Raw genomic sequence first — 25,316 nt, 5'->3', positions numbered from 1 at the left:
TCACATGCTTCCACTGACCACTTTCCTCACCCAGTCTCCCCTCAGAATTCCCTAGTCCTGCTTCCATCTGCAAGTCTGAGCTTTTCCCTTCAGATACCTCATGTCTTTGCTCCATAATCTGCTCAAACCCCTTCCTAAACTCTACCAGACTTTCCACCTGCATCTCCAAACCTCTGATCTTTTCCTCCATCAGCTCTATCAGACGGCATTTCATGCAGACAAAACTCTTACCAGGTGCCCCCTCCAGGATCATGTACATACCACAGCTTCCACATCCAGTCATCTTCATTGTGTCAGGTTTCAGAGGAACAGCCGTGTTAGTCTGTATTCGCAAAAAGAAAAGGAGTACTTGTGGCACCTTAGAGACTAACCAATTTATTTGAGCATGAGCTTTCGTGAGCTACAGCTCACTTCATCAGATGTTTACCGTGGAAACTGCAGCAGACTTTATATACACACAGAAATCATGAAACAATACCTCCTCCCACCCCACTGTCCTGCTGGTAATAGCTTATCTAAAGTGATCAACAGGTGGGCCATTTCCAGCACAAATCCAGGTTTTCTCACCCTCCACCCCCCCACACAAATTCACTCTCCTGCTGGTGCTAGCCCATCCAAAGTGACAACTCTTTACATAATCAAGTCGGGCTATTTCCTGCATAGATCAAGGTTTTCTCACATCCCCCCCACCCCCATACACACACAAACTCACTCTCCTGCTGGTAATAGCTCATCTAAACTGACCATTCTCCAGGTTTAAATCCAAGTTAAACCAGAACATCTGGGGGGGGGGGGGTAGGAAAAAGCAAGAGGAAACAGGCTACCTTGCATAATGACTTAGCCACTCCCAGTCTCTATTTAAGCCTAAATTAATAGTATCCAATTTGCAAATGAATTCCAATTCAGCAGTTTCTCGCTGGAGTCTGGATTTGAAGTTTTTTTGTTTTAAGATAGCGACCTTCATGTCTGTGATTGCGTGACCAGAGAGATTGAAGTGTTCTCCGACTGGTTTATGAATGTTATAATTCTTGACATCTGATTTGTGTCCATTTAGTCTTTTACGTAGAGACTGTCCAGTTTGACCAATGTACATGGCAGAGGGGCTACATGGGTCACTCCCACTGCCACCTCTGAATCTGTCATAGCCTTCCCACCTAAATCCTGTTAATCTGGGAAACACAAACCACACCAAAACACCACCACCCACAGCAAAACCAAACCCCACACAAGCACCACAAGACAAACTCCCCTTTCAAACTCCCACTCAAACTCCCCTGTTTACAGCTCTGTTTGCTAGCTCCTGTGCCGCTGCAGCTGTCTGTGCTAAATGGTGCTAAACATGAAGTTGTAGCTGGTGTAAGGAAGTTATTGCCTAAGGATCTTTTGATTGGGGAAAACATTAAAGCTTTGTTCAGTCCAGGTAACCAGTCACAGGAAGGGAATGATCTTAAACCCTGTGTCTATTGTGGTCAGTGATTTGCCTGGGGAGGGTTTCTCCAAAGGTTTGTCTGTGGGAAAGAGCTGTTTGGCTGTCAATGAAGTTTCTGAATGTCTGTCTAATGTCTCAGAAGTGAATTTGGAATTAAATAAAGCACAGAAAGATCCCATTGGTCAGAAAAATGTTTCTCTGGAGCAGATTAAAATGGATGATCAGGTTAAAGCCCTAAGAAGAAAAGGGTAGATTTTTGATAGATGATGGATTGTTGGCGAGTACAGCTTATAAAAGGGAACCTGAAAAGGGTAACTGTGATTTGCTGGAAGTAGCTCAGGGTAGTGAGAAGAGCAGCAGTTGATCTGTGGGGAGGCGCAATGTGCCTGGGAAGGAAAGTTTGGATGAGCCTAGGCAGCCTTGTGAGCTGATGGCTGTGTCTAGTCAGCAGGGTTGGAAGGCGAGGAGAGTGGAAGATCAGTGTCCCGATACCTTACCTGTTACCTGTGAGGAGAATCGTGACAGTGAAGGGAATGTGCTTGTGTCTGAAGGGGTAATGACTTGCCTATGGAGGGAGCTACCCCAGCCTCCAAGCAGTTGTCTGGGAACAGCCCTGTGTGCGGGGACAAGGGAAAGGAGATCCCAAGCTGGGTGTCTGGGAAAGGAGAAGGTGTCTACTGTTCTTTCGTCTGTGGAGCAGACAGAAGGTGCCTTTCAGCCTGTGATGGTTGCAGTTGTCTCAGAGTTGGTTCTGGATTCAGCTAAAGCCCAGGAAGGGAAGCGTCCTAAGTTTGTGTCTGCTCAGGAGAATGGCCCTGTAACTAGGTTGCATCCAGTTAGTGTCTTTCCCAGAGACCAGACAATTCTGGTGTTTCTATTTTGCCTGTTGCTAGTGTATCAGCTCTGTCCGATCAAGGCGATCTCCTAGCCAGGGCACAAGGAGAGCAGAAAAGTGATTTAACTGTGTTACCTACTGATAGTTTGGAAACTTGTAGCAAGAAGAAAAAGATTCCTAAGCTTGTGTGTGGCAAAGGGAAGGAGAATGCTTCTGACCCTTTGACTATGAAATCTAGCAGTTTGCCCGAAAGGGGATTGTGTAGGAATCCACCTGATAAGCCAAAGATGATCCTGGATGTAAGTAAAACCCAGAAAGAGTCTGTTGTTGCTCAGGGAAGTGTTCCTTTAGAGCAAGCCCTAGGTGAAGACGGTAAGGGCAGAACTTCTGTGAGGGGTGAATTATTGCTTAGAGAAGCTCCTCGGGAAGGAAATCCTCATGGTAATCTGTGCAAGCAGTTTGCTGTAGCTGAAGGGTGTGGAAGTGGTTTAATCAAGGAAGTTTCAGTTCCTGATAGCCAGAACTGTTGCGGTTCAGTGATGAGACAGAACACAGCTTTATGCAAGCAAACAGGCTGGTCAGCGGAGATGGGCTGTTCTGCCCCCCCTGCCTTCCACCTTCTCCTTTTATTATATTTCTCCCCCTAAGCATTACACACTGCTACACAAAGGAATGTATGACGTTGATTCATATGCTTAGTTACCATCCTCTATCTACTACGATCCTGGTTCTCAGGCCTTGAGCCCAGGCTAAAGAAACCTCCCACAGTTGCTGTCCAAACAATCAAGTTCTCAGGATTCATATCTAGCCCTTGTCCTTGGATAGAGCAATGTGTGCATTGCTCCTAGGAAACAGTCAGGGTGTGCCCCGCCTGCTTCCAGGTGGAATAGCTAGACATTAACCCTTCACAGAACTTTTCTGCTAAGAGTGAATTCATTGACTTTGCTTTGAAAAGATCCAGTGTGGATAGCTCTGTTGCCGGCACCCAGTGCCGAGAGGCTGAACAACAGCTTGAGTGGTTCGTTACCCGGTGTGCTACACCCAATAATCACAACGGGGTGGAGAAGCAGAAAAGTTTATTTGAAGCTTCAAATAGGTACAGGGAGATTTGAATCTCAAATCCTGTACCCAGAGCAGGAAGTTACACAGGCTTTTATACATCCTTTTTCCCAGCATACTTATGCAATAGCAAGCTGCCCCAAGTATCCATATAGCCAGCCAATCCAGTTCCCAGCTAGTTCCCTGGTTCTCTGTATCATTTGTTAAACTATGCATAAAGCTGCTTTATTCAGCATTGTTCTTCCATATCTGCCCTGTGTGGCCTTGCTTAGTTTCAGGCAGTCTGACTCCGCAGCATATTGTTGCAGATCCTCAGCATAACTGCTGCGAGTGCCTCCAGGCGGGGGGGGGGGGGGGGCAAGGACACTTGGGCCTAGTACACAGAGCTGCTGCGAGTTCCTCCAGGCGGGAGGGGGGGCCAAGGTCACCTGGGCCTAGTGCGAGGGGGCTTCATCGACACTCGTGGTCTTCCATCCCCTTGAGTTACCTAGTGGCCATGCCCCAGTGTCCCCAACAGCTCTGAGATGGAACGAAAATTGTTAGGGAAGTTGAACAGCCCTATATCCAAGTGGTGGTGCTTAACCAGTCTGTTGGGGAGACGAGGTTGCTGAGAACGGAATGTCTCCATTCTGATTCTTTGAGTGAGCAGTCTGTGCTTCGGGGTCTGAGGACAGATTTGGTTACTGGTAGGTTTCAGAGTAACAGCCGTGTTAGTCTGTATTTGCAAAAAGAAAAGGAGGCACCTGTAGCCAGACAGCCAGCCCCCCCCCCCCCCTCAGACCAGCATTGCTGGAAACACAGAAGAAAGCCGGAACAGGGCACTTAACATATATTCCAGCACAGCCTTTGAAGCTGTGAAAAGCACAGGTGTGCTGCTGCAATGTGCCTCTGGGAACAGATACAAGGATTAAGCTCACAGCAGGCAGAGGCCCTGTGACAGACATGGCTCTTAGCCCCTACTAAATAGCGTGATGCACACACCCCAACATCCTAGGTGGGAAAATATTTACCCTGATAAAAGAAATGTCCAGTAGTCGACACTTATTGTTTCTCTCCCTTGCAAGTGTAAACTACTCTTGCGAAAGCTGGCGTCACCCCGACAGACCAGCTTCAATTTGGCATATGAAAGGAGAAAGAGAATAAAGGAGTACAGAGGTATAAGTAGGGGACCTACAGCACCATGATTTTTGAGTGCTTTTCACTATCTATCTGCTGGTCAGATAAGTGACAGCCTCCCAAGGCTTCTGCAGCTAAGAGGGTCCCTACGCCTTGTCCCTTATTCGTCTTTCCGCGGGATTGAGTGACCGATCCTGGCTTGGCACCGCTGGAATCGAGAGATGCAAGGAGGGTAAGAAGCACCCACACCTGATCTCCTATCTTTAGTGTACACATATTTTGAAATAGAGCTCTATACTTTGTTTTCTTTCTTTGGGATTGTGGCTTCAGTTTTGTAACTTGTTTGTGTGTGTAACATCTCTACATTTAAATAAGTAGGCACTAGCAATTTTGTAACCACATGATTAGAATCTAGCTTAATAAATTTTGGTAACCATTTGTGCATAAGCCTGACTTGTTTTCTCTGGTTTACTGTAAAGCAGCCAACACAATTAAAGAACCTCAGCCGTTTTGGCTCTAAAGCCTGGCCATTAGGTGAGAGTACTAAGAGCCTAGCGTTGAGTTGTGCCGCCTCCACGGGGCAAACTCTTGGGGCACCTGTCAGTCAATCCTGGCTGCCCGCTGCGAAGGAGCTCTGAGCTCTAGCAGTTAAAGTCACGGGTGTGGAGAGGCTCTTAGTGCTGCCATTGGGGCACCTGTCAGTCAGTATTGACTGCCCGCTGCGAAGGAGCTCTGAGCTCTAGCAGTTAAAGTCATGGGTGGTTAGGACCTTGGGGCATCCGTCAGCCTAGCCCGGGCTGCCCGCCGCGAAGGGACAGTGCGTCCTAGCGGTTAAAGTCACGGATGGTATAAACGGGCATAGCTGGCATCTCACCAAACATCCTTGGCCGTCGGCTAACAGGCACCTTAGAGACTAACCAATTTATTTGAGCATAAGCTTTCGTGAGGTACAGCTCCGATGAATTGCATCCGATGAAGTGAGCTGTAGCTCACGAAAGCTTATGCTCAAATAAATTGGTTACTGGTGTTTCAGTACAGAACAGCTGTAAGGCTGAATGCTTAAGGATGCAGGGGAGAGCAAGCAAACGCTCACGCTCAGACTCTTTAAGACAGTGTCCAGCATTCAAATTGGTAGCAGCTGAGAATCTAAAAGCTAGTGTCTGTGTTGATGCAAATCACCTGACTGACTGGAAGAAGAAAGACTTGGGAATAGCTGATGGCAGAGAGAGGCACGCCCAATCTGCCAGTGAATTCTGTTAAGCAAGAGAAATCCGGGTTTGATCCTACAGGACAAGGAGAAAAAAAGAGAACTTAATTTCGCAAAGGGGAGCCACAGGTTAACCCTAAAAGGCCCAAACCCCAATGGTATTAAGCCAAAGGTGTGGCATGACAAAAACAATTGTAAATGGACAATGGATTTGTTTCAGAGTAGCAGCCGTGTTAGTCTGTATTCGCAAAAAGAAAAGGAGGACTTGTGGCACCTTAGAGACTAACCAATTTATTAGAGCATGAGCTTTCGTGAGCTACAGCTCACTTCCTCAGATGCATATCGTGGAAACTGCAGCAGGCTTTATATATACACAGAGAATATGAACCAATACCTCCTCCCACCCCACTGTCCTGCTGGTAATAGCTTATCTAAAGCAGCATCACTTGCCCCATAACCTCAGCCATGCGGAACGCAATGCCATCCACAGCCTCAGAAACAACTCTGACATCATAATCAAAAAGGCTGACAAAGGAGGTGCTGTTGTCATCATGAATAGGTCGGAATATGAACAAGAGGCTGCTCGGCAGCTCTCCAACACGAGTTTCTACAAGCCATGACCCTCTGATCCCACTGAGAGTTACCAAAAGCAACTACAGCATTTGCTCAAGAAACTTCCTGAAAAAGCACAAGATCAAATCCGCACAGACACACCCCTGGAACCCCGACCTGGGATATTCTATCTACTACCCAAGATCCATAAACCTGGAAATCCTGGGCGCCCCATCATCTCAGGCATTGGCACCCTGACAGCAGGATTGTCTGGCTATGTAGACTCCCTCCTCAGGCCCTACGCTACCAGCACTCCCAGCTACCTTCGAGACACCACTGACTTCCTGAGGAAACTTCAATCCATCGGTGATCTTCCTGATAACACCATCCTGGCCACTATGGATGTAGAAGCCCTCTACACCAACATTCCACACAAAGATGGACTACAAGCCGTCAAGAACACTATCCCCGATAATGTCACGGCTAACCTGGTGGCTGAACTTTGTGACTTTGTCCTTACCCGTAACTACTTCACATTTGGGGACAATGTATACCTTCAGATCAGCGGCACTGCTATGGGTACCCGCATGGCCCCACAGTATGCCAACATTTTTATGGCTGATTTAGAACAACGCTTCCTCAGCTCTCGTCCCCTAAAGCCCCTACTCTACTTGCGCTATATTGATGACATCTTCATCATCTGGACCCATGGAAAAGAAGCCCTTGAGGAATTCCACCATGATTTCAACAATTTCCATCCCATCACCAACCTCAGCCTGGTCCAGTCCACACAAGAGATCCACTTCCTGGACACTACAGTGCTAATAAACAATGGTCACATAAACACCACCCTATACCGGAAACCTACTGACCGCTATTCCTACCTGCATGCCTCCAGCTTTCACCCTGACCACACCACACGATCCATCGTCTACAGCCAAGCTCTGCGATACAACCGCATTTGCTCCAACCCCTCAGACAGAGACAAACACCTACAAGATCTCTGTCAAGCTTTCTTACAACTACAATACCCACCTGCAGAAGTAAAGAAACAGATTGATAGAGCCAGAAGAGTTCCCAGAAGTCACCTACTACAGGACAGGCCTAACAAAGAAAATAACAGAACGCCACTAGCCGTCACCTTCAGCCCCCAACTAAAACCCCTCCAACACATTATTAAGGATCTACAACCTATCATAAAGGATGACCCAACACTCTCACAAATCTTGGGAGACAGGCCAGTCCTTGCCTACAGACAGCCCCGCAACCTGAAGTAAATACTCACCAACAACCACATACCACACAACAGAACCACTAACCCAGGAACTTATCCTTGCAACAAAGCCCGTTGCCAATTGTGCCCACATATCTATTCAGGGGACACCATCACAGGGCCTAATCACATCAGCCACACTATCAGAGGCTCGTTCACCTGCACATCCACCAATGTGATATAGGCCATCATGTGCCAGCAATGCCCCTCTGCCATATACATTGGTCAAACTGGACAGTCTCTACGTAAAAGACTAAATGGACACAAATCAGATGTCAAGAATTATAACATTCATAAACCAGTCGGAGAACACTTCAATCTCTCTGGTCACGCAATCACAGACATGAAGGTCGCTATCTTAAAACAAAAAAACTTCAAATCCAGACTCCAGCGAGAAACTGCTGAATTGGAATTCATTTGCAAATTGGATACTATTAATTTAGGCTTAAATAGAGACTGGGAGTGGCTAAGTCATTATGCAAGGTAGCCTGTTTCCTCTTGTTTTTTCCTAACCCCCCCCCCCTCAGATGTTCTGGTTTAACTTGGATTTAAACTTGAAGAGTGGTCAGTTTGGATGAGCTATTACCAGCAGGAGAGTGAGTTTGTGTGTGTATGGGGGTGGGGGGGATGTGAGAAAACCTGGATTTGTGCAGGAAATAGCCCAACTTGATTGTCATGCACATTGTGTAAAGAGTTGTCACTTTGGATGGGCTATCACCAGCAGGAGAGTGAATTTGTGTGGGGGGGTGGAGGGTGAGAAAACCTGGATTTGTGCTGGAAATGGCCCACCTGATGATCACTTTAGATAAGCTATTACCAGCAGGACAGTGGGGTGGGAGGAGGTATTGGTTCATATTCTCTGTGTATATATAAAGCCTGCTGCAGTTTCCACGATATGCATCTGAGGAAGTGAGCTGTAGCTCACGAAAGCTCATGCTCAAATAAATTGGTTAGTCTCTAAGGTGCCACAAGTCCTCCTTTTTAATGGATTTGTTGTTATTGCTAATGGTGATTTTTAGAACTAATGGTTTGCTATAACCAAAAACTGTAAAAATGTACAATGTGCCTAATCTTTTGGAAAATCCCGTGAACATGTTGAAAGTGATATCTACGAAGACACCTTATGTTAAAAGGCCTTGTAATGCTAATGTTGACCTGTTAATGCCTGTAAACAGTATTGGAGATTTCACAGGAGAAAAGACATTCCAGACCTGAAAAACCGAAGTCTTCTCTGTTTGGCTGGTTTGGTTTGCAGAGGAACCCGAGCCTTGGGCTGTAACTGCCCTTGCTCTAAGCAATGTGTCCTGAATTGGTACTCTCAGTTGTGTCCCACCAAGGGCAGCATCCTTACAATGGTTAACTAGGTCGCGAACAAAGGCTCTTTGCTCCCGGTTTGGTAGCCCCAGGGCAAAGCCCATCTCCGGGACATTTGCTATCTGCGGCCAACTAACGACCATGGATGGTCCAGCCCTCGCAGGAAGCCAGCCGACAGCCAAGGACTGAGGAGGGGTGGGAGGCAGGGGCTCGCCTGGGGAACCTGAACAAAGAGGGAGCAGAGGGACAGAGTGGGGTACAGGGGGGCACCGCTTGGCTGGGGCTCTGGGGAGCCAGGCTGGACCTGAATGTAACATTTTTCTCTCTGGGCAAACCCAGGACTTCCTGTGGTGGGTGCAGTGGCCTCCTAGCCCCTTCTGTGTGCCCGTGCAGCGGGGTGCCCTGCAGAGGCTGGCAGAGGGGCGCGTTGCTCCCCAAGATTGTAACCAGGCTCCCTCAGGGTCTGCTTCAGTGGGACTTGGCGAACAGCGCTCGTGACGGGAAGCCAGGGGGCTGCTGGCCCAGGGGTCCAGCCTAAGGAGGCGGGGGAGCCATGGGGCTTGCCCTGAAGGAAGAGTGAGACCCCCAGGGAGTCTGGCGCATTGACGAGGGCTCCTAGAGGCTGCTCCAAAGCTGGGCCCATAGCCCAGATCCTCTTTCCCAGTATCACCTCCAGTGCCACTTGTTATGGGGATGTCTGATTATGAAAACCAAGACCCCAGTAAAAGAAAAAAGGTTTCCCTGATCCCAAAGGACCAAGCCCCAGACCCAGGTCAAATGATAACTTAGATCTTACCCCAAATACACACTTATAGCCAATTCTTATTAATTAAACTAAAATTTATTAAAAAAGAAAAGAGAGAGCGTTGGTTGAAAGATCAATATACAGACAGATTTGAGTTCAATTTCTTGAGGTCCAGATACATAGCAAAGACGGTGAGTTTATAGTTGCCAAAAGTCCTTTTAGAAATCGTCCATAGGTTATAGGCCAATGTCCATATTCAGGGTGACTCCAGTCAGCGACAGGGGCTCTCAGTTCTCAATTCCCCAAGGCAGGGCCAGCGGGTGAAATGGTGCCTGCCGGGGCAATTGTGCGCTCCCGCAGGACACTGCACTGCCGAAATGCCGTCACCGAGGAGAGCCGCCCGCCGAAACGCATTTCCGCGGCGGGGTGTCTGGCACCCGCCACAGCCTTCTGGGAACAGGAATATGCTATTTCCACAGAAATGCTGGGGACCACTGGCTTAGGGTTTCCCCTTCTTGAAACCCAAAGGAGATCTGTGATGAAGAAGGATCGTGTCCCCGGGGGTTTTTATACATTTCCAGCAGCCTCTTGGCCTGAGAAAACAGTAGGCTTAACTTTCCTTCTCCCAAACGTCATGGCAATTAACATAGGGTAATTAGCAGAGGGAATCCATTAAGCAGTTCAGATACAGGTTACCACAACCTTCAAAGAGACATATAGACAATAATACTGTTTCACTCAAGTGTCTTCCTAAATGTTAATATTCCTTTTTTGATCTTTGAATCAAAGCTACAGCCATAGACAAGACTCGTTTGCTCACATCACAAGACCTGAGCAAACATCTCCCCTTCCATCTCTAACAATGCAGGCTGGCATTTCAAAACTCTATTCCCTTACATCTCTTCCGAACCAGTCTCTAAAGTTCGGCCGTGGGTCATGTCAGTTTGTGAGTTAATTAACTCTTTCTGGCCCTGTGTCACCTTTCAATGAGATATTAATATTACACTCGTAATGTCACAACCATCCAACATAGAGGAGAAACTGAGGCAAACATGGTATTTGTACAAATTATTTACAGCAAATTCCCACTCTGTCACAGGGAAGCCCGGCCGGGGAGCAGGGACGGAGTCACTGTGGGGTGTTTGTATGTTCCCCAACCTGGGGGCAGCAGCAGCCGCTGGAGATTCAGAGCAGAGGGAGGGGGGATCCCTGCCCCCAGGGGGAGCTGCAGAGCAGGGGGCTTTTCCCAGGGGGATGCTCCCCCGGGCTGCCCGCACTCAGGGGACACACAGAGGAGTCGGGGCCCAGGGGCTGCCAAGTTGGCACCATCCCCAGCCACGAAAATCCATCCCCTCCCCCCTGGAAATGACCCTGATGATCAATCCAATGAATCTCCCGCACCGATGGATCTGGGAGGGGAGCGAAGACTCCTGCTTCACACACGAACCCGCCTCGAAAGGAGCAGCCGGAGGCTTCCTCTGGGGCCAGCTGGGCCCATCAGTGGTCACAGCAGTACCCTGGAGCTCCCTGCAAAGCAGCCAGGAGCAACCAGTATGGGAGGCGGGATACCAGGCTAGATGGGCCCGTTGGTCTGAGGCGGTGCGGCCAGGCCTGGCCGGTGCCATGGCACTGTTGGGGGAGGGGGGGCTGGAAATGACAGCCAGGCTGCATCAGACAGTGCCCCATAGCGCTGCGCTAGTCGGGCCAGCCCTGACTGGTGGGGAGAGTGCCCCCTACCGAGCCCCCCACCCTGCAGCCCAGCGCCCCCTAGCTCTACAAATCCCCCAAATCTTCCTTGCTCTGACCCCACTTGGTGCCCTGGAGCCCCCTGACATCCTCCCCATAGAATTTTCTGCTGCCTCTGCCCTGCGGAGTCCCAGCCCCTTGGGTGCTGCCTGGGGTGGGAGGGGCTGGGGGTGGGAACAGACCAGCCGCTCCCGGCACTCACGGCCTGCTGCTCTTTCCCAGGTGGATCGGAATCGCCGGCAGCTCTAGGTCTGACCAGCCCCATTGTCACCGGGGCGCGCGTGGCAGCCGCCGGCCTCCTCTTCCTCGTGGCCTTCGTCTTCTTCAGAGAAACCCGAGCCAGTAAGTGCTCTGCCCAGCGAGGGAAGGGTTAAACCTGCCGCTAAGCAGGGTGGGATGGGGTCACGGCTTGGATGGGGGACTTTGCCGGGAAAGCCAACGAACTGGGTGGGGGCTCAGCAGGGGGCCCTGTGTGAGTAATCCCTGTACAAACACAGCTGTTCCATCCCAGAGATAGCCACATGACAGAGCTGGGTGCGGGGTCCCCATATAACAAGCCCCCGCACCCCACCCCAGAGGTGGCTGCATCGCAGTACTGGGCAAGGGGTCCCTGTATAACGAGCCGCCGGCTCCATGCTTCTCAGGTACCTTGGATGCCAAGGGAGCCACCGGCCTGTGGATCAGGTTCGTTATAACGACTCACTAACAAGGGAGGACTGTGGACAAGAAAAGCTTCCTGAGTTAATCTGCCCCCTGCCTGGTGCATGCTATGGTGTTGCGCTGCCCCCTGCTGGTCCAGCCCAGCCCAGCAGGGATCCAGGCTCAGCACCAGCCGCAGAGGGAACACCCCCAGGTATCCTCATCCCTGCTGCCCTGTAGGGGGTGATGGCCGGGCGCTGGTACCAGGGGTTCCCAATCAGCTCATGGGGGATTCTGGTTTGTGTCTGTGACATTCCTCTCCGGTGTTCTCAGGACCAGTGATCAGCTAGGTGTAGCCAGACAGCCAGCCCCCGCCCCCCCTCAGACCAGCATTGCTGGAAACACAGGAGGAAGCAGGAACAGGGCACTTAACATATATTCCAGCACAGCCTTTGAAGCTGTGAAAGCACAGGTGTGCTGCTACAATGTGCCTCTGGGAACAGATACGACGATTAAGCTCACAGCAGGCAGAGGCCCTGTGACAGACATGGCTCTTAGCCCCAACTAAATAGCGTGATGCACACACACCAACATCCTAGTTGGGAAAATATTTACCCTGATAAAAGAAATGTCCAGTAGTCGACACTTATTGTTTCTCTCCTTTGCAAGTGTAAACTACTCTTGCGAAAGCTGGCGTCACCCCGACAGACCAGCCTCAATTTGGCATAAGAAAGGAGAAAGAGAATAAAGGAGTACAGAGGTATAAGTAGGGGACCTACAGCACCATGATTTTTGAGTGCTTTTCACTATCTATCTGCTGGTCAGATAAGTGACAGCCTCCCAAGGCTTCTGCAGCTAAGAGGGTCCCTACGCCTTGTCCCTTATTCGTCTTTCCGCGGAATTGAGTGACCGATCCTGGCTTGGCACCGCTGGAATCGAGAGATGCAAGGAGGGTAAGAAGCACCCACACCTGATCTCCTATCTTTAGTGTACACATATTTTGAAATAGAGCTCTATACTTTGTTTTCTTTCTTTGGGATTGTGGCTTCAGTTTTGTAACTTGTTTGTGTGTGTAACATCTCTACATTTAAATAAGTAGGCACTAGCAATTTTGTAACCACATGATTAGAATCTAGCTTAATAAATTTTGGTAACCATTTATGCATAAGCCTGACTTGTTTTCTCTGGTTTACTGTAAAGCAGCCAACACAATTAAAGAACCTCAGCCGTTTTGGCTCTAAAGCCTGGCCATTAGGTGAGAGTACTAAGAGCCTAGCGTTGAGTTGTGCCGCCTCCACGGGGCAAACTCTTGGGGCACCTGTCAGTCAATCCTGGCTGCCCGCTGCGAAGGAGCTCTGAGCTCTAGCAGTTAAAGTCATGGGTGGTTAGGACCTTGGGGCATCCGTCAGCCTAGCCCGGGCTGCCCGCCGCGAAGGGACAGTGCGTCCTAGCGGTTAAAGTCACGGATGGTATAAACGGGCATAGCTGGCACCTCACCAAACATCCTTGGCCGTCGGCTAACAGTGGGGCAGGATCCCTGGGGAGGGGTGGAGCTTGTGGGGGCTCCACCCACATGGAGCAGGGCCTGATTGACAGCTGCTGCTGGGCAGGACTAAGGAGAAGGTCCCAGAGGTAGCTAGTGTCAGCTGAGCTTCTTGCCTCCCTCCCCATCTGCTCCCTGGGGGACACTCACCTCCCCTCCCCCTCTAGTTCAGGGACTCCCTCTGTGTGCCCCCCCATTCTCCCTTCCCAGGCCTGGGGCTTTGTGTGTCTCCCCTTCACTTCTCCATCAGACCTTCCCAGCCAGTGACCTGCAGGAAATCCCCACCCACTCCTGGCTCACTAGACCCCACTCCCCTCCCAGAGCCAGGGTGAGAACCCAGGAGTCCTGACTCCCAGCCCCCCTCCCCCGCCCTAGCCCCTAGACTCTGCTGCCATCTCTGTGTCTCCGTTGCTGTGGGGTGGGGGAGGGGTGGCTGTGCCCATCTCTGAGCCCCCTGGCTGGACAGAGGGGTCAGAGCTGGGTGTGGGGTCCTGCTCTGGGCCGGCCGGGGGCGCAGCTCAGCGGGTGTCTCTGTCCATCCACGAAGGGAAACGGACGCAGACCCCGGTTAAGTGTCTCCTGTTCCCCTGACCCCAACTTTGACCCACATGGACCCCAGGAACCCCCTCACATCGAAACCTCCCCCCCCTTTGGGGTTGGGCTGCTGGGAGGGGGGTGGGCTTATGGGATCATCAGCTGGGATTGCAGTGTGTGTGTGTGTGTGTTGGGGGGTGTCAAGGTTCCTCCCCCACTCTGAACTCTCGGGTACAGATGTGGGGACCTGCATGAAAAACCTCCTAAGCTTATCTTTACCAGCTTAGGTCAAAACTTCCCCAAGGTACAAAATATTCCACCCTTTGTCCTTGGATTGGCCGCTACCACCACCAAACTAATACTGGTTACTGGGGAAGAGCTGTTTGGACGCGTCCTTCCCCCCAAAATACTTCCCAAAACCTTGCACCCCACTTCCTGGACAAGGTTTGGTAAAAAGCCTCACCAATTTGCCTAGGTGACTACAGACCCAGACCCTTGGATCTTAAGGACAATGAACAATCCTCCCAACACTTGCACCCCCCCTTTCCTGGGAAATGTTGGATAAAAAGCCTCACCAATTTGCACAGGTGACCACAGACCCAAACCCTTGGATCTGAGAACAATGAAAAAGCATTCAGTTTTCTTACAAGAAGACTTTTAATAAAAAAATAGAAGTAAATGGAAATAAAGAAATCCCCACTGTAAAATCAGGATGGTAGATATCTTACAGGGTAATTAGATTCAGAAACATAGAGAACCCCTCTAGGCAAAACCTTAAGTTACAAAAAAGACACACAGACAAGGATAGTCATTCTATTCAGCACAATTCTTTTCTCAGCCATTTAAAGAAATCATAATCTAACGCATACCTAGCTAGATTACTTACTAAAAGTTCTAAGACTCCATTCCTGGTCTATCCCCAGCAGAAACCAGCATACAGACAGACACACAGACCCTTTGTTTCTCTCCCTCCTCCCAGCTTTTGAAAGTATCTTGTCTCCTCATTGGTCATTTTGGTCAGGTACCTTTAGCTTCTTAACCCTTTACAGGTGAGAGGAGATTTCCTCTGACCAGGAGGGATTTCAAAGGGGTTTACCCTTCCCTTTATATTTATGACGGGGGGGGGGGGGTTGGTGCACACACACGAATACCTCAGTGACTCCCCTCCCAGCCCCAGGAGCCCGACCCCAGTGTCCAGGGACTCACCTACGCCGAGCTGGACGGCCAGGTGCTGCAAGCCAAGCGGGGGGTCCGTCCCCAGCCCCCGAGCCCACCCAGCCCCACGTGTACGCCATGAGCCGGGGGCCCCACAGTGAGAGCCCCCCGCAGCCATGGGGCGCCGGCCCCCAGGGGGCGACAGACTCACCCCCCTGCAGTGCCAGCCCCAGAGAACTCTGCCTCTAGGGAAGATTCAGGGGGGACGCTGCCCTCCCCCCACTGCAGCCCCTTCCCATCTAGCTGCTGTCCCCTTGCCCTGCCTAGGCCCACATGTGGGGGGCCAGGAGGAGCTCAGCACCGGGAGTGGGAGGGGACACATTGAGGTAGCTTTTATATTATTTTGCACCCTGTTAATTTCCAGATTTGTAATAAACACGGAACCACAAACCAGACCCCCCCCAGGTAGCCCCCAGCCCCTTCTCCCTGCGCTGGGAGTGTGTCACACCTAGGGGAGATGGGATTGCTCAGGGGGGATGGACGCGGCAGTGGGCCCCTCCTGCTCTAACCACTATACCCCAGTGCCCTCCCAGAACTGGGATATATTACCGGGTCGCTGCCGGGAAGTCGGGTTTATGCTGAGTTTCACTGGCAATAACAGAAACAGAAAGTGAGCGCTGGCTCTGGACACACTTCCCCTTTTCATGGATTTTTCAGTGGCTTCTTTAGCAATTTAGGATCTAAAGTTATCCCTCCCTCCCCAGGGCCAGAACCCACGGCCCCTCTGTCCCATCTCTGTCTCTGTCTCACACCACTTGGCTAAGAATAGCATCTGCAGCGACACAACCTGGGAAGGAAGTTGGCCAGGGCCCTCCACCCTCATGCTTCAGGGCAGGCGCTGGGCCCAGCCGGGTCAGGAAGGAACCTCTGCCCCGTTCCATGGGAGAGAGTCACTCCATGGCGGGGGGGGGGGGCACTGTGTGTGTGTCGGGGGGATCCCTTCTCTGCTCTGAGCTGCTGCTCCAGGGAGGCTAGATGGGCCTGTTGGAAATGGTCAGGGCAGCCTGAGCCTGGGCACCTCTTGACCTCTTGAGATTGCTCCTTTCCCAGCTTGTCCCCGGATGGGGCAGCTCCCATATGGGGCAGTTCCCATGTGGGGCTGGGAGGTGATGGGGGGGCGGGACCGGGCATCTGTAGGAGGGGATGTGGTTTGCTGGGCGTTGCAGGGAGCTGGCTTTGCTCTGACCGTGGTAGATTTGGCCTGGAATTGCAGAGAAACCATCTGATGGGAAGAAAGGGGCCAAGCGCATCACGGGCTTCCTGGGGCTGCAGCCCCCGGCGCAGTTCCTCATTCCGCTCGCACTCGGGCCTCAGGCTCAGTGGAGCTGGACACCGGGGTGTAAGAGGCAGCCCTGAAGGGCCCCCCACTGCCCCATTATGACATCTGCTCTCACGCTCCTCCTCCTCGGTGAGTATCGGAGACAGCCAGAGCGTGTGCCCATGGTGGGGATCTGAGAACAGGGCGTGTGTCTATGCGGGGGTGGGAATCTGAGACGAGGGCGGATAACCATGTGGGGGATCTGGGACCAACGTATAGGATCCACTTTCTCTGGGATGTGACCCCTAACTCCACTTTGCTTTCCAGGCTGCTGGCTGGCCGGGCACAGCGAGGTGCGGGGAGGTGAGTTTTGGTCTGTGGGGAAGACGATAACACCAGGGACGGGAGAGGGGATGCATGAGGTGGGGAAAAGAACAACTGAGCCCTTCCCCAAAACTCAACCCAAACTCCCCCTGTCAGCTCAGACCCAGCCCTGTTCTTCTGTGCACCCCGCCTCCAACCCCATGGAGTCACTAGAAGCAGAATCTGGCTCCCGGGGTCTGACGAAGCAGACGGGAACCATCCCCTGGTTCAATGTCCTGCCCCCACAGGCTGTGGGGGACAACACGTGGATTTATTTCAGCTCATACAAACACTAACAGCGCCCGTCCGTGGACTCTAGATCCCCTCAGGGGAACCAAAACATTCATGGTCAGTGCAGTCGTGGGGGAGAACCCCCCAGATCCATCCCTGCCCCCAGATCCACCCCCCACAGCTCCCTCCCCTGCACTCACAGCCCAGCCCCCCCCCCCTTCCCAAGGCCTGGGGAAAGGTGGGTCTTGTGTGACTCCTGACGGTCACAGACTGTATTTCCAACCCCGGGGTTGGGGGCAGAGTTCCAGGGGGCCCACAGGTCAGGCTCCCTGGCTGGCCTCGGGTGGGGCTGGAGTGGCGGGTGATCTCTCATGCAGCCGGGTCCTGAGCTACAAAGGGTGAACCCCCTGCCCCCGAGCCCCATGGGCAGGCAGTGCCAACCCGGGTAGGGGCAGACTCCTAAAGAGGCTGAATGATGGATGGACTGAATTGGGGCCGGGGGGAGGAGGGAATGGGGTGTCTCTCCTGTTTGACTCCTGTCTCTTCTTGAAAGCAGGGCGTGAATTTCTCAAACCCACTGTCTGGGTGAGCCCCAGCCGGGTGGTGGCGCTCGGGGGAAGCGTCACCATCCGCTGTGAGGGTTCATACCCGGGCTGGGAGTTCTTTCTGCGTAAAGCTGGACACCCTGACCGGCAGCTGCAGACGGTGCCTGATGGGACCGTGGCTGAATTTCCCATCCCCAGTGTCGGCTGGGAAGATGGAGGGACCTACACCTGTGACTATCGCTCCATGACGGATCAGAATCGCTGCTCATATCCCAGCGACCCCGTTGAGATCATTGTAGGAGGTGAGGGAGGGGCCCGGCTCAGCGGCCCGGCTCCCAGCCCCAAACCCAGCCAGACCCTCAGGGTCTCTGCACCAATGGGACGCTCAGAGCCAGGCTCTGCCCTGAGCCCTGGGCCCAGCAGAGCGGACGTGGGGAGCCGGGGATGGAGTCACTGGCGGGTTCCCAGCCAGGGAGGAGAAGCAGCCACTGGAGATCTGGGGCAGAGGAAGAGGGGATCCCTGCCTCCAGGGGGAGCTGCAGAGCAGGGGGGCTTTTTCCAGGTAACACATCAGTTACGGGGTGATGGGCGGAGCTGAAGGTTATAAACCTCAGTGGATAGTAGAGACTTGCACAGTCCCCTACAAGTCAGTGGTGGTACTGAGCATAGAACCCAGGAGTCCTGGCCCCCATCTGCCCTGCTCTCACTGACTAGACCCCATTCCCCTCCTAGAGCTGGGGAGAGAACCCAGGAGTCCTGGCTCCCAGCCCTCCCAGCAGAGAAGCCAGGGCGTGAATGGACACTAGAGACTGGACTGGCCTGTCACCCGCTAGGGAGCAGAGCTCTGGCCCCCAGGGGCTGGGGTTGCTCCGTGTCTCATGCTGTTAGCCCAGGGCTCAGAGGAAACTCTGGGCCCCTGTGGAAAGGCATCCAGGAGCCCGTCCCCAGGGCTGCCAGGTCTGACCCCCATGGAGGCCGCGTGGTGAGGACGGGTCCCAGGACTGGGTGACGGGGCCTGCGTCTCACGGCCTGTCTGCTTCCCCCTGCAGAGCCCAGCTACCCCAAACCCAGCATCTCCCTGAGCCCCAGCGAGGGGGTCTCCCTGGGGGGAGCCGTGTCCGTCTGGTGTTGGGGGCAGCGCCAGGGCGTGCGGTTCGTGCTGAACAAAGAGGGACGCCATTTCCCAGCTGTGGATTCGAGTGGGTCTGGGGCTGTGTTTTTCATCAGCAACGTGAGCCGGGAGCACGGCGGGAGATACAGCTGCTCCTATCACAGCAGATCGGGGTCAGCTGCCGCGTCATCCCCCAGCGACCCCGTGGAGCTGGCGGTGAGAGGTGAGGGGCCCGGCTCGGTGTCCCCATTCCCAGCCCCACCCCCAGCCAGACCCTCACGGGGGCTCGGTGCCAATGGGACCCTCAGAGCCAGGCTGTGCCCTGAGCCCTGACCCCGCAGTGGGGACGCCCAGCCGGGGAGCGGGGACAGAGTCACTGGGGGGTTCCCCAGCCAGGGAGGAGCAGCAGCCCCTGGAGGCTCGGGGCAGGGAGGCGACTTTAACGCTGCCCCTTGTGCGTAGGAACCGTGAGTCGCTATTTAATCCCGTGATGGCATCCCCTCTGTTCTCCAGGCCCCAGCCGGGGCTGAATGAGGCAGGGGCTGCAGGAGAAGCGGGGGCTTGGTGGACACGGCTCTGGGCTGGGACCCAGGAGATCTGGCCCAGCTCCTGGCGCAGCCACAGACTCTGTGTGATGGGAGCACATCACAGTTTTCAAAAGTGTCCTTCCTTGAGGGGGGGGACGGGGACGACTCAATCTTGGGGGATCTCAGGCCGAGTGCCCACAAACCGGGACGCCCACAGTTAGTGGAGATTTCTGCAAATGCTGGCCTCAATAGTGCTGGATCCCTTGTGTTAGGGGCGCATGTAGGGGCCCCCCCCCATGATCAGGGCCCCATTTTGCCAGGCGCGGCATAAACATAGAGTGAAAAGACAGTCCCCGCCCCTGGGAACTCACGAAGGAAAGTGAATCTGTCTGTGACTCAGTTTCCCTCTGTGTAGAATGGGGATAAAGACCCCTTCCTGCCTCCCAGGGGGCTGACTCCCTTCCTGTGTGGAGCATGTGCTCTGCGGAGCCGGACGCCAGAGACAAGCTTGTGAGTCGCTCTGTGTTCAGGGCAGGCTGCACTCAGGGAATGAGGCAGGGCCAGACACGGGCATATGAGGATCCCAAGTACGAGGGAGCTGAGGCTCGGTGTCTGTGGGGCTGGGAGCGCAGCTTGCAGGGCCGGGATTCTGGGTCAGGGGGACTCTGGGATCTGGGAGAGAATCTCTGTCCAGGACCCCTGGATCTGCCCGGGCTGGGGAGACTGGGGCTGGGTGAGTCCCCGGGTCTGGCTCTCACAGCCTGTCTCCTGTGTGCAGATCCCATCTTACCCAGACCCTCCATCCCACTGAGATCACCGCCCCAGGGGCAGACGTCACCATCCGGTGTCAGGGGGCAGAGCCGGGACGTGAGGTTCTTCCTGTACAAGGCTGGAGACCTGAACCCGCCGCGACACATGGACCCTGCTGGGGACGGGGCCGAGTTCCGCATCCCCACCGTGGGCCGGCAGCACGGAGGGAGCTACGGCTGCAGCTACCGGCCCCGAACAGAGCCCTTCTGGGGTGTCAGGGGACCCCCTGACCTTCCCCCGAATAGATGTTCTGCCTCTGGCTGCGCCCTGGTCCCCAGGGCCCTGGCCACCGCCCAACTGTGGGGGGCAGCGGGTGATGTTCCAGCCTCCCCCCGCGCACTGCCTGGCTGTGTTTGGCAGCAGCCAAGATACCCTGGGGATGGGCTCACTGCGCAGCAGACAGGCTGGGGCAGAGGTACCTGTGGGGGTGGACAGAGGGGTTCTGTGGGGAGAGGGAGCTGAGGTGGTTCCCTGTTGTTAGGGGCTAAGACCCTGAGGCTCTGATTGTCCCCATCCCCTGGCCCGGGGCTGGAGTGCCCGGTGTTTCAGGGGGCAGTTGGTCCACCTGGGAGTCCCCTTCACTGGGGAACTGAGGCTTAGCCCCCTGGGGCAGTAGGACACAGCCTCCCCTTTGGGGGTCCAGCCCCAGGGAGGCCCCAGAGCCACAGTGTCTGGGAAACCCCAAGAGGGGGGCTGAGCCGGATCTGCTGGACAGGGGGTTGGGGGCTCCACTCCTGGGGCAGAGCCAGCTGCTGAACTCCCCGTCCGAGCCACCAAGTGACTCTTCCCTTCCCCCTGCATCAGCCCCCCACGTATTTCTCCTACACCAACATTGCCCACCTGGGGCTGGGTGCCTTGGTCCTGCTCGTCCTGTGGTTGATCCTGGCAGAGGCCTATTACAGCCGCCCGAGGGGGGCACCCTAGGTGAGATGACCCCCCCATTCTGTGCTCCTTGCTCCCCCCAGGGGCTGGGCCCAGGCCAACACGGGCCCCTCTAACCTGCCATCTCTCTGCGCCTCCAAGATCCTGGATCTGGCTGTGCAGGGAAGAGAATCTCCCCGGGGGACAAGTGGCTTCCCTGTGGGGTGCTGAGATGCCGACACAAACCCCTCGGCTCCCAAACACTCCTGCCTCAGAGATTCCCTCCCCTGAAACAGCTCCCAACCTGACAGTGGTGTGATGGGTTCAGTCACAGAGATCCCCTTGGGACTGTCCCCTGATGTGCTGAAAGTACCTCTGAGCCCTTTTTCTCTGCCAGTTGGGCCTCCAGAACCCTGCCTTGTTAAGCCAGACACTCAAGCCTGCTGCAAACACAGACCCAGGGTCTGAACAAGCTTCATCAACAGCAAGTTCCAGTCTGTGGTTGAGACAATGCCACAATATCACTTTAGGAAAGTCCGTTTGTCGTAGTTCTCCAACACCAGCTTTGACTCCAAATGTCACATTTCCACCGTCACCACAAAAGCTGACCCTCACTTCCAATAACAGTTCTTTAGTGAACCCGCAATGCAGCAAGCATTTCAAGACTTCCCCTTTAATGGCTGCTGCTCTTGCGCTTGGAGCTCGATCAAGTCCGGAGGAAACGTAAGAGGCCTCATGATCCCATCTCTGCTGGGTTTCAAAAAAATGATGAGAGTCGAGTTGCCAGCGAGAGTAGCCGATTCGTCGACAAGTACTGTCTTTTTCCCCTTATGGTCGATGATTGTGTTGGCAATTCTCTTTTTCATTTCAGTGGCTACGTGATTGATGATGTCTACACAAACTATTCTACTATGCAACAAACGCCCCATTTCCGATCCGTTGACTTGCTGTAGGTCAGTGAGGCTCTCGTGGCCACTGTGGGGTCGATTCGTTTTGGCAATGTAGTCGGCTCTTCGGAATACACGAGCAGTAGTTTCAAATGCTGCTTCTTCGCTTTTAGCAGTCAGAGGAAAAAGAGTTTCTCTCTTAGCCCTGGCTTGAATTTTTTCAGCCGCCATGTGAGCTGCAGATTTCTTATGTTCATTTATTTGTCTGTGACGGGAGGGCCTCTCTGTCTCTTTATTCTTTCCGTACGAGGCTATTTCACAAGAGGCCCGCTTTGGAGAGATGCTGACCCCTCTTGCAGAATGGAGCTCCAAATCTGAAACGTCATGACATGCGGTGCACGCAACTGCACCGCCCGAAGCAAAAAAGGCAGTCGGTTTTCTTTTTGAACGCCTCAAATTGCATTTTTGAGGGTAAGGTGGGGGGAGTTTATTAGCAAAAACTATGTCACTAGGAGGGCGGTGAGGCACTGGAAGGGGTTCCCTAGGGAGGTGGTGGAATCTCCTTCCTTCGAGGGTTTTTAAGGTGGCTCCCGGCTGGGATGATTTAGTTGCTCCTGCTTTGAGCAGGGGGTTGGATTAGAACCTCCTGAGGTCTCTTCCAACCCTGATCTTCTATGGTTGCAGGGGTGGGTGTGTTGGGGTGTTGGTGGATTCACACACACTCACACACGCCCCAGTGACTCTCTCCCCTCCCAGCCCCAGGAGCCCGACCCCGCAGCCGACGGACTCACTTACGCCGAGCTGGACGGCCCGGTGCTGCAGGCCAAGCCGGGGAGCCCGGCCCTTGCCCATGAGCCTGCCCAGCCCAGCCTGTACGCCGCGATCAATGTGAGCTGGGGGACCCCGCAGTGAGAGCCCCCCGTAGCCATGGGGCACCAGACCCCAGGGGGCAACAGACTTACCCTCCTGCAGCGACAGCCCCAGAGAACTCTGCTTCTAGGGAAGATTTAGGGGGGATGCCCCAGGCTGCCCTCCCCCCGCTGCAGGCCCATCCCATTGAGCTGCTGTCCCCCTTCCCCTCCCAGAACAATATTTAGGGACCTGGGGGACGGCTCAGCACCGGGACAGGGAGGGGACACATTGAGGCAGCTTTTATGTGATTTTGCATCCTGTTAGTCTCCAGATTTGTAATAAACACTGAACCACAAACCAGCCCCCCCAGGTAGCCACAGCCCCCCTCTCCCTGCGCCGGGAGTGTATGTCACACCTAGGGGAGATGGGATTGTTTGTGGGGGAGTGCTGGGCCCTTCCTGCTCTAACCACTAGACCCCAGTCCCCTCCCAGAGCCGGGGTATATTACAGGGTCGCTGCCAGGGAATCAAGTTGATGCTGAGTTTCACTGGCAGTGGCAGTAACAGAAAAAGAAAGTGAGCGCCGGCTCTGGACACACTTCCCCTTTTCATGGATTTTTCAGCTGCTGCTTCAGCAACTTAGGATCTAAATGTATCCGTCCCTCCCCACCTCACAGGGGCCCAAAACCACCCCCCAGACTTCCAGCCCTCTGTCCCGTCTGCAGCGCCACTACCTGGAAGGGAGGTTGGGCAGGTCCCTCCACCCTCATGCTCCAGGGCAGGCACTGGCACCAGCCTGGTCAGGAAGGAACCTCTGCCCTGCTCCACGGGAGAGGGTCACTCCGTGGGGGGCACTGTGTGTGTGTGGGGGGGATCCCTCCTCTGCTCTGATCTGCGGCTCCAGGGAGGCTAGACGGGCCTGTTGGAAAAGGTCAGGGCAGCCTGGGCACCACTTGAGATTCCCCCGTTCCCAGCTGGTCCCCGGACTGGGCAGCTCCCATGTGGGGCTGGGAGGTGATGTGGGGTGCGGGGGGGACCAGGCAGCTGCAGGAGGGGATGTGGTTTGGTGGGTGTTGCAGGGAGCTGGCTTTGCTCTGACAGCAGTAGATTTGGGCTGGAGATTGCAGAGGAACCATCTGATGGGAAGAAAGGGGCCAAGCACATCACGGGCTTCCTGGGGCTGCAGCCCCCGGCGCAGTTCCTCATTCCGCTCACACTCGGGTCTCAGGCTCAGTGGAGCTCAGCAGTGGGGTGTTGTGGGAGAGCTGAGGGGCCCCCCACTGCCCCATCATGGCGTCTGCTCTCACCGTCCTCTTCCTCGGTGAGTATCAGACACACCCAGGGTGTGTGCCTATGGGGGGGTATCTGAGACCAGGGCGTGTGCCCACAGGAGGGTGAATCTGAGACCAGGGTATGTTCCTGTCATGGAGTGTGGGGGAGTCCGGGGCCTGTACCCCTCTTCCTGGGATTCACTGTGACTCTCAGCCAGCCAGTAAAGCGGAAGGTTTATTGGAGAACAGGAACACAGTCCACAACAGAGCTTGTGGGTACAACCAGGACCCCTCAGTCCAGTCCTTCTGGGGGAGCAGGGAGCTCAGACCCCAGCCCTGGGGTTCCCTGCGTTCCTCCACCCAGCCCCAAACTGAAACCAAACCCCCTTCCCCCCCCTGCAGGCTCCATCCTGTAGCCTCTGTCCACATTCCCGGGCAGAGGTGTTACCTCCCCCTCCCCCTCCTGGCTCAGGTGACAGGCTCTCAGGTCTCCCATCCCCAGTGAAACTCCCCTGCCACATTCCCAGGGCAACACTCCCCCCTCCCTGCTGCGTCACAGTTCCCCATGGGGGAAGGGGGATCCGAGACCCTGGCGTGTGCCCATGTGGGGATCTGAGTCCAGGGTGTAGGATCCAGTCACTCTAGGATCTGGTCCCTAATGGCCCGTCTCCTTTCCAGGCTGCTGGCTGGTCGGCCGGAGTGGGGTGTCGGGAGGTGAGTATCTTTGGGGAATGGGGCAGCTGGGGGAATTTCCACATTAATGATGAGGGACGTGGATCGGGGTTGAGGGGCAAAGATCCCCTAAAGGGATGATCCTGTCTGACCTGTGCTCCCTCCCACACCCAGAGGTGGGGACTGAGACCTCACCCCTCTCATTACAGGGATGGGCACCACACAGGGAGAATTTGCCTGCACTCAAAGCTCTGCCCCCCAGGAAATACAGAGTGAAGGCACCAGCCACCCCACAGCGCCCCCGAACTGTGCCCAGGGAGCTGGCCGTAGCCCCGGGGAATGGGTCAGTCAGAGCAGGGCTGTAAGAAGGGGACACACAGCGGGACTGGAGCAAGGCACTTGTTGTGTCTCACCCTCGGCTTGCTGCACACGCACCTGTCACCGCTTTGCTCGTGGGTCAGGCTCAGCCCGACCTGGCGTTCGGAACGTCCCCTGAATGGCTTTGGAAATATCCCGTCCCCAAAGGGGCCCCCGGCACCGGCCAGAGCAGAGCTCCCAGCGGCTGAGAGCGGTTTGGGCCGGAGCAGAGCCAGAGTTTGGGCCCCAGGGATGGGCCGGAAAATGTTAGAACAATCGGGGGATTTTGCAAACACATGTTTTTTTGGGGGGCCTGTTCTGGGAGCCTCTTGCTCAAAGGACCCAAATGTGTCCCATGATCCCAG

General features: G+C 54.3%; 1 protein-coding gene across 1 annotated transcript in view; it reads left to right on the top strand.

Annotated features, from left to right (window-relative positions):
• Positions 1–10,933: 10,933 nt before the first annotated feature.
• Positions 10,934–25,316, top strand: part of LOC140901874 (immunoglobulin superfamily member 1-like) — a 38,747-nt gene continuing 24,364 nt past the window's right edge. Inside the window, exons 1-9 of the mRNA XM_073321299.1 lie at positions 10,934–11,081; positions 11,499–11,618; positions 16,421–16,546; positions 16,793–16,828; positions 17,616–17,906; positions 18,654–18,938; positions 20,021–20,265; positions 22,160–22,271; positions 24,601–24,636. Coding sequence (XP_073177400.1) covers positions 10,934–11,081; positions 11,499–11,618; positions 16,421–16,546; positions 16,793–16,828; positions 17,616–17,906; positions 18,654–18,938; positions 20,021–20,265; positions 22,160–22,271; positions 24,601–24,636 — 1,399 coding nt within the window. The remainder of the gene's footprint in view (positions 11,082–11,498; positions 11,619–16,420; positions 16,547–16,792; positions 16,829–17,615; positions 17,907–18,653; positions 18,939–20,020; positions 20,266–22,159; positions 22,272–24,600; positions 24,637–25,316) is intronic.

This window comes from Lepidochelys kempii, chromosome 23 (assembly GCF_965140265.1).
Source record: "Lepidochelys kempii isolate rLepKem1 chromosome 23, rLepKem1.hap2, whole genome shotgun sequence".
In the NCBI taxonomy this organism is placed as follows: domain Eukaryota; kingdom Metazoa; phylum Chordata; order Testudines; family Cheloniidae; genus Lepidochelys; species Lepidochelys kempii.
This window is presented reverse-complemented; position numbering and strand designations above follow the sequence as displayed.